A 19,951-nucleotide genomic window follows, 5' to 3' on the forward strand; every position below is an offset into this window, starting at 1 on the left:
CAAAGCCAAAAAATAAAAATAAAAAAAAATAAATGAACAGGTTTCTGAAAACCAAAGCTTGAGAAGTAAATCTGCAGGAAGTGTCAGAGGGGTCCCTTTGTCGACCTCATATGCTTGGAGGGGGTGGACAAATGGGGGTTTGCAGACAAAGGGGAGGCCTCAGCTCATGGTCTGTATAAACCATCCCACTTGTTGGGCTGCAAAAGTCACTCTTTTGGAGCTGAACAGGGAGGGGTGGGGTGCCTGTGGTCCAAGTACCAGAGTAAGGAATAAATCTGCACTGTGGTGGGAGAAGACAGGATCTATTAAGCAAGGTACCACTTTTATTCAACATTGAAAAGAGGACAGAAGGCAATCATCCCAGTTTACCAGGCTAGAATAAAACCCCTGCCCAGTTACCTTCAATCAGGGGCTTACTATGTGCGGAACAACATTCTGAACTCTTTTTTTTAGTAATTGCTTCTTGTTGTTATGTGTCCTGGAGTCGGACCCGATTCATAGCGACCCCTCCTTTGGTTTCTGAGGCAGTATCACTACAGAAGTAGATTGCCCCATCTTCCTTCCGAGGAGTGGCCGGTGGGTTTGAACCCCCAGCCTTCTGGTTAGCAGTCAAGAGCCTTAGGCATTAAGCTACCAGAGCTCCTAGTAATTGCTTAGCCAAGATTTAAACTTGGGATTCAGAATTAACATTTCCCTTGTAAGCACTCATAACCACATGAGAAAACGATATGGAAAAAACAGAAATATCATTGTAAAAGAAACGTAGAAAGTTACCCTAAGAAAAGATTTTGCTGCCAACCAACGGTTGATGATTCAAACCCAAAAACCACTCCACAGGAGAAAGATGTGGCAGTTTGCTCCCATGAAAATGGACAGCCTTAGAAATCTTATTGGGCAGTTCTACTCTGTCCTATAGAGTCACTAAGTCAGAATTGACTCAATGACAATGAGTTTGATTTTTTGTTGTTGTTGCTTACTTTTGGTATAGCCCCTTGACCCCCAGCTTCCCTAAAAGCTTCTCTTTGAGTCTGTACCATTATCTACAAGTCCTAACATGCCTAGAGAGAACAAGGCACTATGAATCAGAATTCTTCCTGTGAGTTAAGTAGTACAACTAGAATCCATAAGAGATTCCACTTGTGTCCATAAGAGATTGAAGTCAGAATCTAGAGTACCACTAGATTCCATAACAAATTTGCAGTATAGTGAATTGCTTTTACACAGCCTTTCTAGACATGGTCTTGTAACTCCCACAGAATGATTGGTTGGGACTATGCAAATAAAGTATGTAAAACTTGCAGATATTGGATGGTTTCTATGACTATGCAGATAAGGTGACTATGGCCTACCAAGGGGATTGGACAGTTTTTCCACGCTGCTAGGTTTTAAAGAGCTAATCTGACAGAGTTTCAGGGGGTCCTCAGTACTATCAAGAAGAAAAGTCTGGAGCACAGCATGTCCTTTCAACCAAGGACAGGGGGTCCCTGCATTGAGAACCTCCTAGACCCAGAAGAAAAAGTGAAGACTGAAGATGGTGAGAGACTGCAGAGGTGAGCCTGAGAGGCCCATGGAGTTAAGTGCTGAGTGCTTCTGGGCAGGAGGCTTGCCCATGTAACTAAAAGAGTTATGACACTTGCCTGTGAAAAGCAGAGGTCAGAATATGCCCTAGGCAGGGGTTGTCTCAAAGGGGTCTTCCTACAGCAGGATGGAGTTGTATGCCTCTTGGAAGGAGGGTTGTCAGCAGAACTAAAGGAGCTGTAACACTTGTACTGGGCAAGACAGGCCCGAGTGTGCCTTGTACAGGGGCTGCATACCTCCCCACAGGCGGTGGGGGCCTGGGTAGCATGATGGGAGCCTGCAGCAAAGGCTTAGATAAGCCCAGTGGCAGAGGCTCAGGAGATCCTGTGTAATGGTCTTCTGGTTGGCAGTGAGGGACAGCAGGGCCCAGTGGCAGAGCAGAAGCCTCGGGAGCTAAAAGCATGGTGGAAGACAGAAGCAGCAATGATATGGAAGCAGCAACGATATGAACACAGCATCTGACTTGAACCATGGTGCACCTGGCTGGTGTCATAAGATGGACATGGTAATCCGGGGAGGACTAAGAAGTTCTTTGGGAATCTGTTGTTACTGCTTAATGTTTGCTTTCTATAAATATAAACTTTGCTAACACTGTGTAAGCGTCTCCTGGGTCCATCTCAGTCACAGATGAACATGGTACACATAGAATGGTAGATGCCAGTGAGTGTATGTGTCTCGTTGCTAGTAGTCTAATGGCTACCAGGAAGTTTGAAGCACTGCCTGTCTCCATAAGCAATGCAGACAGACAGACACGTACATTCAAAATTCAAGTCAAAAAAGGTATTTAGTGGACCACATATTCCTAATTCCAAACTATTAATAAACCAGAAACTACAGAAGGAAGAGTGAGTTACTGTTTTGCAGTAACATTTCAGTCTTATTCTGTGCATCCTCTTTTCTCAGTTGCAGATACCAAATAAAGATTAATCAAACTACATAGTTCGCAAAGTAACCCACAGAAGGTCAATTGTATTCAGGTCAGTTACCTTCCAAGAAGATGTTCTTTTTGACTAGATTTTTTTTTTCCTAGTATCAAACATTGTATAAGAAGTATTCTGTTGGTTGAAGTTCCATGTATCATGCATATTTTCAAATTTTGCATACTGCAAAACGAAATAATTTGGAAGTCTTTTTTAATCATTAGAGTTCACAAAGATACAAGAAGTTCTTACCTCCTTGGGGAAAAAGGGTCCAAGAATAGAGTAACACATACTGGAACCCACATTAATGGATGCTGCAGATATCAACGTAAACAGCTGCTCTCTTGATAACCGCCTGGTGGCCTCTCCTTCAGTTTCTGGAGGGTCCTCGCCTTAAATGCAAACATGCGGCAATTTTATCAAGGAGCTCTGGTGGTGTAGTGGTTAAGGCACTTGACTGCTTAACCAAAAGGCGGGTGGTTTGAACCCACCAGCCCATCTGTGGAAGAAAGATGAGGCAGTCTGCTTCTGTAAATGCTTGCAGCTTAAAAAACCCAATGGGGGTCACTATGAGTTGGAATCGACTCAATGACAGTGAGTTAGAGTATTTGACTTTGGAGGGTCTCGGGAGGAGTCCCTGGGTGGTGCAAACTCTTTAAATGCTAGAAAGGTTGGCAGTTCAAAACCACACAGAGGTGACTGGGAAGACAGGCCTGGCGACCTGCTTTAGAAAGGTCCCAGCCTTGAAAGCACTAGAGAGTGCATTTCCACTCTGACAGACATGAGGTCACCACGACTCGGCATGGACTGGACAGCCACACACAACAACAAAGGGCCCTAGAGTTTGCTCTTGGCTACTAACCAAAAGGTTGGTGTTTTGAACCTATCCAGGAGTATTGTGGAAGAAAGGCCTGGTAATCTGCTTCTGTAAAGATTAAAGCCAAGAAAACCCTACGGAGAAGTTTCACTCTAACACATGGAGATGCTAAAAGTTGGAACTGATTCAATGGCAAGGGGTTCTGGAACTGGGACTAGTGATTAAAAAGTAGGCAGTTATCATTTCAGTGTACAGGAGAACATGTGCTGAGCTAAGGGGCTATTCTGAAAACAGTACATTAGATCAAATGTAATATAATTTCTGTACACAGTTGCAATTTTTTTTTAAATATGTATTATTCACTATTTGAATTTCAAAGTAGAATTTATCAAACCATCTGATTTGTCCTACCTTCACCATAAGGTCTTTTTCTTTTGTCTTTAATAAATCCCTTCAAGAAGGATAAGCAGCAGGATGATCCCCAAAATGTATTTATTCTCTAAAACTATAATCCCCTCATTATTTTTTCAAGTTACTACATTTATATAAGGAGCCCTGGTTGCACAATGGTTAAGGCTCGGCTGCTAACCAAAAGGTTGGTGGTTTGAACTGTATCGCCAGTGGTTCTGAGAGAAGACTTGGTGATTTGCTCCCTTAAAGATTCCCCCTAAAAAACCCTACTGCCATCAAATCAAGTCAATTCTCACTCATAGCAATCCTATAGGACAAAGTAGAACTGTCCCTCTGGGTTTCTAAGGCTGTAAATGCAGGCAGAAGCATCTTTTTCCCTGAAACCACCAAACTTTTGGTTAGCAGCCCAGTGCTTTAACCACTATACCACAGAGCTCCTTCCCTTAAAGATTACAGGTTAGGAAATCCTGTGGGGCAATTCTACAATGTCCTGTAGGGTCCCTATGAATCGGAATCAACTAGACAGTACATAGCAGCAAGCTTCATATGCTACATGGAATCAACGATGTTTTAAGTGTTTATTGTGAGCTGTTTCTTAAGCATTCTAGGGCAGTACTGAAGTCAAACTAAAAACACCAAACCCACAGCGCTCGAGTTATATCTGAATCACAGCGACCTCTCTCCTTGGGTTTCGAGGCGCTATCACTAGGAAACTAGATTGCCCAACCTTCCTTCCCAGGAGTGGCTGGCGGGTTTGAACTGCCAGCCTACTGGTTAGCAGTCACGTGCCTTAGGCACTACGCTACCAGAACTCTGTGAAATGTAAATCATTCAATTGGTGAATTCATACCTAGAATGGTACACTCTTGGAAGACAAGTTCCACAAATCCATAAACGAATACATTTTTAACATTGATTACTTGTCTTTCGCATCAATTCATTTGGAAAAGACAATCTGCGCATCATGAATCTTTGTAAAACTTATGGAATGGATGGAGAAGGGAAAATTAGGGAAAGTTAGCAAGAGGAGGAGCCACTGGAGGTTCTAGAAACGGATCCTTTTACACTCTTGTAATGGCATATTGAATTGCATGTCCTCTTAAACACACAGCTGGAAAATGAAAGCCGTTAGATTATATTGTCTCTGAACTTTAATCCTTCCCAGAAGGTAAAGAAAGCTGGTCCGAAGGACACTTTCAGCCCTAGCCTTTCCGGAATCTCCCAAAACAAAGCAAGTTAAAGCTAATTCAGCCTTTTACAAGGAGTCAGGATCCACCCGCCCGGCGCAGCCAGCCCCGCAGCCTGTGGTTACCTCCTAGGGGGCGTGGACCCTCAGAGCCCCTCGGCGCTTCCATGTGGCGCGCGCACTCTGGCGCCGCCGCTCCCAGGCCCAAGAGTTCTCAGACTCGAGTCCCAGGGAGAGGGCGAGCGGACACCGCTAGCAGCTGCCCAGCCGGTTCCCGCATCCCCGATGCGGCTCACAGGCAACGTTCAGGCCCAAGCTCCCTGCAACCGGCAAGGACCCGGATCCGTTCTGGGAGGACCCCGCCCGGCCCAGGGCGAGGGCTGGCGGGGGGCGGACCTGGGGTGTATCGGGGGCGGGGCCTTTTGAGGTCCAGTGGCATAGTGCCTAAGGCACTTGGCTGCTAACCAGAAGTTTGGAGGTTCAAACCCACCAGCCACTCCTCGAAGGAAGGTTGAGCAATCTCCTTCTGTAATGATACTGCCTCGGAAACCCAAGGAGGGGTCACTATGTGTTAGTACGACTCGCGGGCAATGAAATTGTCTGTAACTCTACTATCCTTTTTTATCATTACATATGAGGGAATTAAAAGAGAGAAAGAGACAATCTCATTTCTATGTAGTTTAGCCTCCTTCCACCTTAGAATGAGTGCGATTTATTCTCGCTAAAAAAATGTGAAAGGATGGTTGTGCAGCTCCAAAGTTGTTGATGTTGGGTCTCACAGTCCTCAGCGGCTCATAGCGACCCTGTGTGACAGAGGAGAACTGCTTCATGGGGTTGTCTAGGTTTAATCTTTCCTGGAACTGTGCCTAAGGCATTTGACTGCTAACCAAAAGACAGGCGGTTCTAAACCCACAAGCCTCTCTGCCCGAGGAAGATAGAGCAACTTACTTCCATCAAGATTTACAGCCCCGGAAACCAATGGGGATCGCTATCAGTCGGAATCCACTTGATGGTAGTGAATTTTTTTTTTTGTTTTGTTTTGTTTTGTTTGTTTTTGTAATCTTTATGGAAATAGAAGTTAGGTTTAAAAAAAAAAAAAAAAAAAAACCCTCACTGTCCTGGAGTTGATTCGATGCACAGCGACCCCTCCTTGGTTTCCAAGCCGGTATCCGTAGGGAAGTAGATTGCCCAGTCTTCAGGGAGTGCCTAAATTCAAAGACTCAAATACCAGTTAGAAAATTAGGCTCATACCGAATTCTTTGAAGAGTGCATAACACCGTAGGTAAATGGGGTAGTGTTTGTATTCGCTGAAGCCATACATTGGGAAACTGATAAATTAACTAATTCCAAACACCTAGAGTAAATAACTGTTTACAAGAATTATTGTGAGGATATAGTGAAGTGCTAGGAGTACAGCTCCCTGGAGGCAGATGCCTGGGTTTCAATCCAGGGTACTTCCCAGGTGTGCATGACCTTTGGGCAGGCCACGAGGTATTAGCTTGCCCTTCTGTACAATTGTGATTACAATGCCTATCTCGTGGGATGGCTGTTAGTGATAAGTGCTTGGCATGCGGTTGGCAAACCAACATGAGAGTTGCTGCCTTACTTTCACACTCAATTTTCTAGTGTGAAAATAAGTGCAATTTACTTTTACCAGCTCTCTATTATCTGGGAGGGCTAACATTTCAGAGACTGGGAAATCCTTGATTTGGAGCCAAGCCAAAACCAAGACTACTGAGTTACTCCCTTGTGCCAAAAAAATAAAATAAAGTAAAATAAAACATTTCCATAGAATTAATTCCAACTCATAACCACCCCCATCGGGTTTCCAAGATGGTAAACCTTTACAGAAGTAGATTGCCTCATCTTCTTTTCACAGAGAAGCTGTTCCGTTTGCATCATGGACCTTCTGGTTAGTAGTCAAATACCTTCCACCTCAGCTCCTTCCCCTTGTGCCAGGCACTGTGAATTTAATGGTGAATAAGCCCCATCCAGCCCCTCTGCCCTCAAATAGCACAACTTCTTCTAGCAGATAAAACAGACACTGATCAATAACTGACTAGAATCAGTGGGTTAAAAGCTGTCATAGAAACACATTGGAGGGACTGTTTACTTTGTCTGAATAAGTCCAGGATGGCTTCTTGAGGAAGTGATGTTACTTAGGGTCTTGAAAGATGAAAAAATTTCTGGGTGGGCAAGTAGGTAGGGAGAGCCTTTAGGGCCATTTCTAACCAGAAGTATTAGCTCCAGCAAAGGCCCTGCTTAAGGTGGCTTTCCAGAGCCTTTATGATCTGACCACTGCCAGCTTCTCCATCTCATTTAACTCTGTGCTCCTGATTCCTCTCTAATTGAGCATCAAAGTACAGAAGAAAATTTCCTTTAATTATTTCTTTCATGGTTAACATTGTCTTTTTTTCCGGAAATTTTTTATGCAGATATTGGGTCACCTAGACAGTTCTCTATTTTTTACTCTTTATTTATCCGACTTCCCCCTTGCTCTTTTTATTTCACTTTGTAGGAAGTTTCTGCAAATTTATTTTCCCCTGCTTCAACTAAATTTTTAATTCTATTGTCGTCTATTTCCCTCTGTCCCCATTCCCATTCCTATCCCTGCATTAGCAATCACTCTTGCATGTTGAATGCATATCTTTTGATTTGCATCCATTCTCATAAAATGTATATTTTTGTTTTGTGTCCATGTACTTTTAAATTTACATAGAGTATTTGTATATCTCACAAACACCCTTTATGTAAATTTTAAAGATATATTAATATTTCTATCTTCTTCTCTACTTCCAACTTCCACCTCCAAGACGGTCAGTGTTATAGCTGAAAATATTATTGGAGCAGCTTCCTGTGCCTGCCGTAACAAATCACCACAAACTTGGCTTAAAACACCAGAAATGTGCTCTGTCTTAGTTCTGGAGGCCAGAAGTTCAACATCAGTTCACTGAGCCTAAAGCAAGGTGCCAGCAGGACCATGTTCCCTCTGGAGGCTCTGGGGGAGAATTTCTTCCTTGCCTCTTCCAGCTTCCTGAGGCTGTCAGTGTTTCTTGACTTGAAACCATACCAGTCCAATCTCTGCCTCCATACTCACATTGCCTCCTCCACTTCTCCATGTGTGATTTTCCTGTGCTACTCTCTAATAAGGATACTTACGATAGTGTTTACGGCCCACCCAAATAAGCTGCCACTACTCATTCATCAGTTTGTTGTACTGTAATAGCTTGCGTGTTGCTGTGGAAGCTATGCCACAGATATTTCAAACACCAGCAGAGAACAAACAAACAGGAAAAAACCAAACTCACTGCTATTGAGTCAATTCAACTCATAGCAATCCCTCCTTGGGTTTCCGAAGCAGTATCTCTATGGAAGTGTTATTGTTATGTGCCGTCGAGTCGGACCCGACTCCTAGCAACCCCTCCTTGGGTTTCTGAGGCAGTATCACTATGGAAGTAGATTGCCCCATCTTTCTTCTGAGGAGTGGCTGGTGAGTTTGAACCGCCAGCCTTCTGGTTAGCAGTCAAGTGCCTTAGCCACTATGCTACCAGAGCTCTCATTTGCAGAAAACAAAAGGTCATTAAAAAGACAGAAAACAAAGAAAAGACCAAAATGGACGTCAGAAGAGATTCTGAAACTTGCTCTTGAATGGGGAGTAGCTAAAGCAAATGGAAGAAATGACAAGACAAAAAAGCTGAACAGATGATTTCAAAGAGCAGCTCGAGAAAACAGTCAATTATAATGAAATGTGCAAAGACCTGGAGTTAGAAAACCAAAAGGAAGAACACACTTGGCATTTCTCAAGCTGAAAGAATTAAAGAAAAAATTCAAGCCTCAAGTTGCAATACTGAAGGATTCTTTGGGCAGAATATTGAATGATGCAGGAAACATCGAAAGAGATGGAAGGAATACACAGAGTCACTGTATCAAAAAGAACTGGCTGATGATCATCCATTTCAGGAGGTGGCATATAATCAAGAACCGATGGTACTGAAGGAAGAAGTCGAAGCTGCACTGAAGGAATTGGTGAAGAACAAGGCTCCAGGAATTGATAGAATACCCATTGAGATGTTTCAACAAATGGATGCCCTGCTGGAGGCACTCACTTGGTTATGACAAGAGATTTGGAAGACAGCTACCTGGCCAACTGACTGGAAGAGATCCATATTTGTACCCATTCCAAAGAAAGGTGCCCATTCCCACAGAATGTGGAAATTATTGAACAATATAATTACTATCACATGAAAATAAAATCTTGCCGAAGATAATTCAAAAATGGTTTGACAGAGAACTTCCAGAAATGCAAACTAGATTCAGAAGAGGATGTGGAATAAGGGATATCATTGCTGATGTCAGATGGATCTTGGCTGAGAGCAAAGAATACCAGAAAGATGTTCACTTGTGTTTTATTAACTATGCAAAAGCATTCGATTGTGTGGATCATAACAAATTATGGATAACATTGAGAAGAATGGGAATTCCAGAACACTTAATTGTGCTCCTAAGGAACCCATACATAGACCAGGAGGGTGTTGTTTGAACAGAACAAGGGGCTATTGCATGGTTTAAAGTCAGGAAAGGAATGCATCGAGGTTGTATCCTTTCACCATAATTATTCAATCTGTATGCTGAGCAAATAATCCAAGAAGCTGGACTATATGAAGAAGAATGCAGCATCGGGATTGGAGGAAGACTCATTAACAACCCGCAATATGTAGATGACACAGTCTTGCTTACTGAAAGTGAAGATGGGTAGAAGCACTTACTGATGAAGATTAAAGACTACAGTCTGCAGTATGGATTACACCTCAACGTAAAGAAAATGAAAATCCTCACAACTGAACCAATGAACAGCATCATGATAAATGGAGAAAAGATTTAAGTTGTCAAAGATTTCATATTATTTGGTTCCATAATAAACACCAATGGAAGCAGCAGTCAAGAAATCAGACAGTGTATTGTACTGGGCAAATATGCTGCAAAGTGTTAAAGATGAAAGATGTCTCTTTGAAGACTATGGTGCACCTAACCCAAGCATGGTATTTTCAACCGCCTATGTGTGTGAAAGCTAGACAATGAATACGGAGGACTGAAGAGGAGTTGATACTTTTGAGTTGTGGTGTTGGCGAAGAATACTGAAAGTACCATGGACTGCAAGAAGAATGAATAAATCTGTCCTGGAAGAAGTACAGCCAGAATGCTCCTTAGAAGCGAAAATGGCCAGACTTCATCTCACCTACTTTGGTCATGTTGTCAGTGGGGACCATTCCCTGAAGAAAGATATCATGATTGGTAAAGTGCAGGGGCAGCGAAAAAGGGGAAGACCCTCAACGAGATGGACTGATACAGTGGCTGCAATGATGGGCTCAAGCATAACAAGGATTATGAGGCTGGCGCAGGACTGGGCAGTGTTTCTGTCTGTTGTCCCTATGGTTGCTATGAGTAGGAGCCGACTTGACGGCACCTAACAACAACAAGCCTAAGGCACTTGACTGCTAACCAGAAGGCTGGGAGTTCAAACCCACCAGCCACTCCTCGGACGGAAGATGAGGCAACTACTTCTGTAGTGATACTGCCTTGGAAACCCAAGAAGGGGTCGCTATGAGTGAGGTCCGACTTGATGGCATATAACAACAACAACATCATATATGAGGAAACTAATAGTTTATGAATAACTAATTATAAGCCAGCAGCATAGGCCATTTATAAAGCAAACCCTAAACTAACATTAAAATTATTCACTTGTGATAGAAGGTGGGCCCAACTGTGTAAGACTCCAGACTTCAATGCCGCTTCATATAGAGTAGCTCTGCTGTTAGTCTGTTGAACGTTTCTTTTGAAAAAAATGGGTTCTGATGTTCTAAAATGTGTTTGATAACTGCAGTTCTCATTACAGAATCATTGGAATGAAGCTAGGAACACCGGTCCAGGGTTTGGACACAAGCTCTAACGTTTTTTGACTCTAGCCTTTAACAAGCTCTGGTGATGTAGTGCCTAATGCATTTGACTGCTAACCAGAAGGCTGGTCATTCAAACCCACCAGCCACTCCTCAGAAGGAAGACTGGGCAATCTACTTCCTGAGAGAAACCGCCTCAGAAACCCAAGGAGGGGTCACTATGAGTCGAATCAACTTAACTGCATTGGGGTCCCCCCCCCCGACAAGATACTTCTGGTCGCTGGGCCTCAAATACCTTATCTGTAAAATGAAGGATGACACTGAATGAGATGCTCTTAAATAATAGTTTTAGCATGGACTTCTTATATTGTCACTTTGAAACACTAACTTGAACTTTTACCAAATTTTGAGCTTATGCTGCCTGCCATTTATGTTTTCTGATATCACTTGACTTCAATTACAGCACTCTGAACTGTAGCTGATGCACGCTTCCCTCCTGTATCTCCAGGTTACAGGGGATCTCTTTATTTGTAAATGAAAGTTATTGCTTTTTATTTTGGGACAATTAAGCATGGTCATTATAGAAAATCTGAATAATACTATATAACTTAGTTCTTTGTTTGCATGCCACAGAATGAGCTATGACTAACACAAACCAAAAAGCAATTTATTGGAAAGCTACTAATGGCTCAGAGAGTAGACAACTACCTTAAGACCCTGAAAAATGACCAAAAGCAGACAAATTGGGGGAGAGGGGCAGTGACATCAAAAGAATATACTAGACCACAGAGTTTTCACAATTTATCATTCACAATGTCCTGGATATGATCCAATATTACCACATATACTAAGACACAGGAAAATGTGACATATTCTCAAGAGAAAAGGCATGCTAGAGAAACTGACTACAACATGACCAAGATGTTAGAATTAGCAGACTTCTTCCTTCAATACCATTGCTTCTTGATTATATGCTACCACCTGAAATAGTTGGACACTGACCATTTCTTTTTGGTACAGTGACTCTGTATTCCTTCCATCCTCTTTTGATGCTTCCTGCATCGTTCAGTATTTTGGCCATAGAATCCTTTAACATTACACTTGGCTAGAATTTGTTCTTCAGTTCTTTCAGCTTGAAAAATGCCAAGTGTGTTCTTCCCTTTTGGTTTTCTAACTCCAAGTCTTCACATTGCATTATAACAATTTACTTTGTCTTCTCAAGCTGCCCTTTGAAACTGTTCAGTTCTTTTATTTCTTACATTTGCTTTAGCTATTCTCCATTCAAGAATAAGTTTCATAGTCTCTTCTGACATCCATTTTGGTCTTCTCTTCCTTTCCTATCTTTTCAATGACCTTTTGCTTTCTCCATGTACGATGTTCTTGATGGCATCCCACAAGTTGTCTTGTCTTTGGTCACTGGTGTTCAGTGTGTCAAATCTATTCTTCAGATGGTCTCAATTCAGGTGGGATATAATCAAGAATGTATTTTGGCTTTCGTGGACTTATTTTAATTTGTTTTAGCTTCAACTTGAACTTGCATATGAGCAATTGATGGTCTGTTGTTTTGACTGATGATATTGAGCTTCTCCATTGCCTCTTTCCACAGATGCGGGCTATCTGATTTGTGTGTTTTCCACATGGCAAGATCCATGTGTATAGCCACCGTTTATGTTGTTGAAAAAGGGTATTTTTTTGTTGTTGTTGGTCTTGCAAAATTCTATCATGCAATCTCTAGTGCCATTTTTATCACTAAGGCCATATTTTCCAAATACTGATTATTCTTCTTTGTTTCCAACTTTCCCATTGTAATCACCAATAATTATCAATATATCTTGATTGGCAAGAGTAGATCATATGATTGCCTGATTCAAAATGGCCAATACCAGTCCATTTCAGCTTACTAATACCTAGCATATAGATCTTCCATCTGTTCCATTTCATTATTGACAACTTCCAATTTTCCTAGATTCATACTTTGTAAATTCCATATTCCAGTTATTAATGGATGCTCGTAGCTGTTTCTTCCCATTTTGAGTTGTGTCCCATCAGCAAATGGAGGTCCTGAAAGCTTGACTCCATCCACATCATTAAGGTTGACTCTACTTTGGTAAGGCAGCTTCTTCCCCAGTCCTGTTTTCAGTGCCTTTCAACCTGAGGGGCTCATCTTCTGGGAGTGTATATTAGAGAATGTTTCACAGCTATTCATAAAGTTTTCCAGTAATATACCAGACAGTATCTCAAAGATATTCATAAGGTTATCAGTGGCCAGTTTTTTCCGAAGTGGATGGCCCCATCCTTCTTCTCAGTGTGTATAAGTCTGGAAGCTTCATTGAAACCTGTCCACCATGGGTGACCCTGTTGGTACTTGAAATACCGGTGGCATAGCCTCCAGCCTCACAGCAACATGCAAGCCACCACAGTATGACACAGATAGACAAATGGTGGGAGTCTGGTTTGGTAACCTTAAAAATAGACCAAGAGAATCTATATTAAGGAATCCTTGAATCACCACTCTGCCCTTTAACTTCAGTTTTGGAAGTAGAACCAGTAATGTTAAGTAGGATTTCTTTTTCTTTTTGTGTTTTAAAATGTAGCTCCAGTTTTAAGGACCAAATTTTGCTACTAATAAAAATCCTATTCATTAAGTTAACAGAGTAGATTATGCCTTTTTAGAAGACAGAAACCAAATGCGCTTTGGTTAGTTCTACCCGGGAACAATGGCATATACCAAAAGGCATTTAATCATCCTCCTCCCTGCACATAAATTCCTTGTTTGCCAACTACTTATTATTTTCCTCATTTACATTTCCCAAGTCATTAGTAAATTTCTTATTCCCCCCTACCCCCACACACACACCCCTGCAAGATTTTTTTGGGAAAGAAAACAACTCAACTTCTACTTTAATTAATTTTAGATGATGAGAAACAGGCTGAGATACTACTTACCACATTCTTTCTAAAGTACAAATGTTTAAGGTAACTTTCCAAATAAGCAAGGAGGCATCCATGCAGTGCCCTGCTCCCCTCCGTTTAGAACGCCCTCTGCTTTCCATCCATTCTCATCTGATTTGAATCCTTTAGCTCTGAGCCCATTTCAAAAGGTGCCATCAGCCAAAATTCTCTTACCTTTCCACATTATCCCTATCCATGCCATTCAGTACCTCATCTGGGGTCTTCTGACATTCTAATCTTTGGGTGAAATATGAATCCGAGCACAGGTATCCAGAGCAGCAGGGATGTTTCCTCACCTTTATAAAGCTCAACAAACATTTGTCTAATTAACTGAACAACTTTCGGGGATGAACTTTAGATGGAAAGCAGGTCCAACACTTCTTATATAAACTGTTTTCTTTGAAAAGCTAAACATGAACTACACGTATGAGTTATTAAAATTCCAATATGTCTATCTTGATAAACTCTCTCTGGCATTTTTATCACATTATCTATTTTTGTTTTCTTCACAGTATGCATGACACTGACATTTTACTCACTGCTGAATCCACAGCACTGGCTGTTAATCAAGTGCTTAACAATTGCTGACTGGTTTGGCAACTTGTCAGGAGAGGAAGTGAAAAAAAAAACGGTAAAAAGTGACTACTGATTATGTTCGGTTATGTTTCATATATTTGTTTTGAAATGACTGCAAATTGAAAATGCTGCTTTTGGAAGAAACTGTGGGAGTTTTGGGGTGCTAGGATTCCATTCCTAAATCCTTCAAGCCTGCCTAGCTAATTAATGCCAGATTTCTCAAAGACTCCGTTATCTCTATAGTCCAAGATTCTATTTCTGTGTCCACCACATTGAGTTTAAAATGTACTTAATGAATTCTAATTTGCTACAGATTACAATTCAGGGCATCATCTAACCCCAAAACTAAACCCACTGTCATCTAGTCGATTCCAACACATAGGGACCCCCATCGGTTTCCGATGGCAGTAAAATCTTCACTGATGTAGATTGCCCAGTATTTGAACTACAAATCTTTTGGTTTTCAGTTAGATGCCTTAGGCATTGTGCTACCAGAACTCCTTCCCGGCACCATCTAGCAGGGGAAAAACTGTTATTGCTTTCCGTCCAGTCGGACCAACGCATGGCGACTTCTCTCCTTGGGTTTGGAGCCGGTATCACTAGGGAACTAGATTGCCCAACCTTCCTTCCCAGGAGTGGCTGGTGGGTTTGAACCGCCAGCCTTCTTGTTAGCAGTCAAGTGCCTTAGGCACTATGCTACCAGAGCTCCCCAAACCAATTATGTTGTTGTTGTTGTTATGTGCCGTGGAGTGGGCCCCGACTCATAGCGACCCCTCCTTGGGTTTCCGAGGCAGTATCACTACGGAAGTAGGATTGCCCAACCTTCCTTCCAAGGAGTGGCTGGTGGGTTTGAACCGCCAGCCTTCTGGTTAGCAGTCAAGTACCTTAGGCACTATGCTACCAGAGCTCCTAGAGATACCACCTGGGAAACCCCAGGAGGAATCGCTATGAGTCTAATTTGACTCGAGGTCAGTTAGTTTATTTTTGGTTTTTTTGATAAGTATTGAAAATTAAATAGCTTTTGTTTGAAGCTTTCATGGTATTAACGCATGGGTTAACGCATTCGGCTTCCAACCAAAAGGCCAACAGTTAGAACCCACCAGCTACTCCCTAGGAAAAAGATGAGGCAGTCTCCTTCCATAAAGATTTACAGGTTTGTAATCTATGGAGGCAGTTCTTCTGTCTTACGGGGTCACTATAAATCGGGACCAACTCGATAGCAGTGGGCTTGATTTGGTTTGTTTCATGAAAAACAGATTAAGATCGCCCACAGAATGACATACTAACGGACACTACGTGATTTAGCATTTACAAAGAGAAGGATGAGTGTGTAGCTCCAGAACGTGTGGTGGACAGGAAATAACATGGTGTGGTAAATACAAAAACAGTGACATTTCCAGGATCTTTACGAGACCACGCAAAGAAGCGCTGTTCGGCCCTTCTCAAGCACCGTACACTGGCTCTCTGGACCGGCGCAAGCCTCGCCCCCGGCGTACGATGACGACAGAGGCTGTCCGCGCAGTGCCTGTTGCACGCACCAATCACTGGCCGAGCAGAGACAGAAGAAACACAGTACTTTTGCTTCAGAAGCGCCTAAAACTGGAAACAGAAACTCCTGAAGCCTGGCACTTCTAAAGCCACCCCTTCCTAGGAGGGAGTGCACATGCGCGCAGGGGTCCTGACAACCCTTAAATACTGTCATGCGCACATGTGTGGTCTCTTTCCGTGTCGCCGCAGAGCTGTGCGGAGGCGGAGGCTTGGGGTGAGTGAAACGAAGGCGATGGTATTTTCATATTGGGAGCAGTGATTCTTTTTTCTTCCTTTTTGGACTAAATAGGGTTGTTAAACCAAAGTACTTTTCTTTCAGTGCGTTCAAAATTCGGCCCCACCCGTAACCCACCGCCATGGCCGAGGAAGGGTGAGTCCGGGTGTGGAGAAGGCGTGGGCCTTTTTCGCTGAGATAGATTTGGTGTGCCGAGTCTAAGGCTTTACGTATTGGGGGCTGTTTCTTGGTGAAAGTAACTAATTGTTCTGATTTCGTTCCAGCATTGCTGCTGGAGGTGTAATGGACGTTAATACTGCTTTACAAGAGGTGCTGAAGACCGCCCTCATCCACGATGGTCTGGCACGTGGAATTCGCGAAGCTGCCAAAGCCTTAGACAAGTATGTTTATCAGTTTCGATACTGTGGGTTGCAACCGGAACAAAACTTCAGCCAAGGGAAGAAAGCGTGAAGTTCATGGGTTAAGCACAAATTCTGAAAAAGTTGTGAAAAGCATCCGTTCTACAGGAAACCTAGGAAAAGGTATCAGATTTAAGATATACATAACTCAGTGAAATAAAGTGGATTTCCGTTTGGAATGGGAGGGAGCTCTCGATTCTAAGTGGAACTACAGTGTTTGAATGATGACTTAAGATTGTCGGATACCCCTTCACTCCCTTTATGAGTGAAACGTATAGTCTGACAAACCTGTAGGCTTAAAGTTGATAATTCGATTTCATGTGGAGAACAGATACGTACCTGGTAGTACACAGAATTGGAGCTTAAATGGGGTTTTAAGCATGTATATAAATTTAGTAATGGAAACTGAACTTACAGTCTTGAATATTTGTAAACATATTTTGTGTAGTTCTCTGACCTGGTTACATTGGCGAAACAACTGCATGCATTTAATTACTACTTCAGTTGAATTTTAAATGTATTTTGAAAGCTCCCAAACCAGAAAAATTTATGTCAGTTCAATTCAGTTTGGTGTAGACTGGCCAGTTGAATCCAGTGGAAACAGCACTCGCCTTGTTGGATGTACATCAGCAGGTCCTTGCACCATTTGTACCTTGGCAATGCTGCACAATGTTAATTTGATGTCTGAGGCAGTAACAGGTAACGACTCTTTATTATGTGGTAGTTTATGCTTTGCATAACAAAAGTTAACATATGTAAGAAATTGATCTAGGAGAAAAGGAATGTCCTTAGACTGTAAATTCCACACAAACGTGAGACACTTGATAAAGATGGAAGATTGGTTGGTGTTTCTATAAGAGAATTACATAAATGCTTTGTATCAGTTTAAATTAGAATGATGTTTTCTACACATTTGTGATGTGACCTGCTGTGGGTGTGCTGCTTGTGTTTTGCCAGTGTAGCCAGTGCAAAGATAACCCCTTTGTAAAAGTTCAAGAGTAATGTATTTAGACCTGAATATTGTAAGTAGCATTTTGCATTTCAGGCGCCAAGCCCATCTTTGTGTGCTTGCATCCAACTGTGATGAGCCTATGTATGTCAAGTTAGTAGAGGCCCTTTGTGCTGAACACCAAATCAACCTGATTAAGGTAAGTTACCCATTTAGTAACTAGTAATAGTTTTGTGCCTGCAGAGATAATTGCTAATTGGTGTTACTAGGAACTAAAATGGGGTGGGTAGGGTGCTTACAAATGATCTTGGTGTGCTGTACATGATGACAACTGGCTCCCTCTACTGAATCTGGTGAGGAAATTGCCATGTCACCAATTCTGACTACAGCCACTTTTTAGGGGGGTTGATTGTCAGTAACATTATTGGCTATTAACACAGTGATTGTTTCCCCCAATAGGTTGATGACAACAAGAAACTAGGGGAGTGGGTAGGACTCTGCAAAATTGATAGAGAGGGCAAACCTCGGAAAGTGGTTGGTTGCAGTTGTGTGGTGGTTAAGGTAAGTTGGAACATTCCTGGGATGAATTAAGGGTGTGTTGAGTTACCTTGGAAATAATCTGGGCACTTAAAAAAGTGGCCTTAAAAACAGGTTGGATAAGTTTGGCATTTTAAGAAAAGTGTGGGTCATACTTTAGAAGCCAGCTATTGACTCTGCTTACCTGGATGTGTTTCTGCAGAAACTTAGGAAAAGCTGGCAACAGTAAAGCCATGTTACGAGCCTTAAAGATATCTGAGATCATTAAGGTCCCTGAAAATGGCTACAGCTAATTTAAGTTTTGAAATTGCTACAAATAGTGCTAAGAGATTCTAAGAAACCAATGTTTTTTGTTTTTCAAGGACTATGGCAAAGAATCTCAGGCCAAGGATGTCATTGAAGAATACTTCAAATGCAAGAAATGAACAAATAAAAAATACTTGGCTGACAGTTGCCCTTTTATGTCTCTATTGTCTCACCTGTTTTGGTCATGTTGTGAGAAGGGACCATTCCCTGGAGAGGGATGTCATGCTTGGTAGGGTGGAGGGTCAACGAAAGAGGGGGAGGCCTTCAAGGAGATGGATTGACACGGTGGCTGCGATTATGGGCTCAAGTATAGCAGGGATTGTGGGGCTGGCATGGGATCAGGCAGTATTTTGTTCTGCTGTGCATGGGGTCCCTATGAGTCGGAAACAACTCAATGGCTCTTAACAAAACAACAAATTGATGGAAGTGATTATTTTGTTTTTAACAAATGCTAAAATTATCACATTCTTACTGTATTTCTAAGCTCATTTTTATCCCAGTAACAGGCATAGCTCATTTTATTGTGCTTTGCGGGCCCAGCTTGGTTTTTTTTTTTTTTAAATTTTAAACAAATTGTGGGTTTGTGGCAACCTTCCATTGAATGAATTACTAGTGTTAGTGCCATTTTTCAAATGGCATATGCTCTGGGTCAGATTTTAGTAATTCTAAAAATAGGCTGTGGCACATTTCATAGACTACAGTGTAGTTTAAAATTGGACTGAGAAATTCATGTGATTGGTTTTATGTCAATGGTCTGAACTGAACCCATAGAATCTCTGAAATAATGCCTGGAAAGGACAATAGTAAAGACTTGTAAAGGATTATCAAGTTGATTCCAACTCACAGCTGTAGCACAGTAGAACTGTCCATAGGGTTTCCAAGGCTGTACATCTTAAGCTCTGGTAGCATAGTGGCTAAGGCACTTGACTGCTAACCAGAAGGCTGGCGGTTCAAACCCACCAGCCACTCCTCGGAAGGAAGGTTGGGCAATCCTACTTCCGTAGTGATACTGCCTCGGAAACCCAAGGAGGGGTCGCTATGAGTCGGGGCCGACTCGATGGCAAATAACAACAACAACATCTTAAGCAGATGGTTTCACTCTCACAGAGCAGTTGGTGGGTTTGAATACCAACTTCTTGGTTCCCAGCTAGGGATCTTTGGTGGAATAGTGCCCGAGGCATTCAACTGCTAACCAGAAGGCAGTTCAAACCCACCAGCCACTCTGGAAGGAAGACTGGGCAATCTATTTCCATAAAGATTTAGTGTCTCAGAAACACAAAGGGAGTCACTATAAGTTGGAATTTACTCAATGGCAGTGAGTGAGTTTGTGTGTGTGTGGTTTTGATTACCACCTGAATGTTTTAACCACTCCACCAGAGCTCTTAACAGAAGCAAGACCAAATCAGACTCACTGCCATCAAGTTGAGTGACTTTGGAGACTACCATCAGCTTTCTGAAGCTCTAAATGTTCAAGGACGTAGATTGCTCCATCTAGCGGTGGGTCCTGGGCTTGTATTTTAGGTTTGAATTAAGTTGGCTAGGGTAATGTGGGAGCTCTGGTAGCATAGTGGCTAAGGCACTTGACTACTAACCAGACGGCTGGCGGTTCAAACCCACTAGCCACTCCTCGGAAGGAAGGTT

At 42.3% G+C, this 19,951-nt stretch overlaps 2 protein-coding genes and 3 non-coding genes across 5 annotated transcripts in view; 4 read left to right on the top strand and 1 right to left on the bottom strand.

Annotated features, from left to right (window-relative positions):
• Positions 1–6,233, bottom strand: part of SLC18B1 (solute carrier family 18 member B1) — a 51,157-nt gene extending 44,924 nt beyond the window's left edge. The window contains exons 1-2 of the mRNA XM_007947399.1: positions 6,164–6,233; positions 2,751–2,890 (exon numbers count right to left, since the gene is read on the bottom strand). Coding sequence (XP_007945590.1) covers positions 2,751–2,890; positions 6,164–6,233 — 210 coding nt within the window. The remainder of the gene's footprint in view (positions 1–2,750; positions 2,891–6,163) is intronic.
• A 10,008-nt stretch (positions 6,234–16,241) lies between these two features.
• RPS12 (ribosomal protein S12) lies at positions 16,242–18,429 on the top strand. The gene is made up of 5 exons (XM_007947380.2): positions 16,242–16,255; positions 16,384–16,500; positions 17,564–17,666; positions 17,927–18,028; positions 18,367–18,429. Exons 1-5 carry the CDS (start codon positions 16,242–16,244, stop codon positions 18,427–18,429), a joined length of 399 nt encoding a protein of 132 aa, XP_007945571.1.
• LOC122150606 lies at positions 16,734–16,806 on the top strand. The gene has a single exon (XR_006163760.1). It is a non-coding gene; the product is annotated as a small nucleolar RNA SNORD101 (small nucleolar RNA).
• On the top strand, positions 17,782–17,857 carry LOC122150609. Its single transcript, XR_006163763.1, has one exon. It is a non-coding gene; the product is annotated as a small nucleolar RNA SNORD100 (small nucleolar RNA).
• Positions 18,165–18,295, top strand: LOC122150608. The gene has a single exon (XR_006163762.1). It is a non-coding gene; the product is annotated as a small nucleolar RNA SNORA33 (small nucleolar RNA).
• Positions 18,430–19,951: the final 1,522 nt, after the last annotated feature.

The sequence above is a fragment of the Orycteropus afer genome, unplaced genomic scaffold, assembly GCF_000298275.1.
Source record: "Orycteropus afer afer isolate SDZICR_OR568_19922 unplaced genomic scaffold, OryAfe1.0 scaffold00182, whole genome shotgun sequence".
NCBI lineage: Eukaryota > Metazoa > Chordata > Mammalia > Tubulidentata > Orycteropodidae > Orycteropus > Orycteropus afer.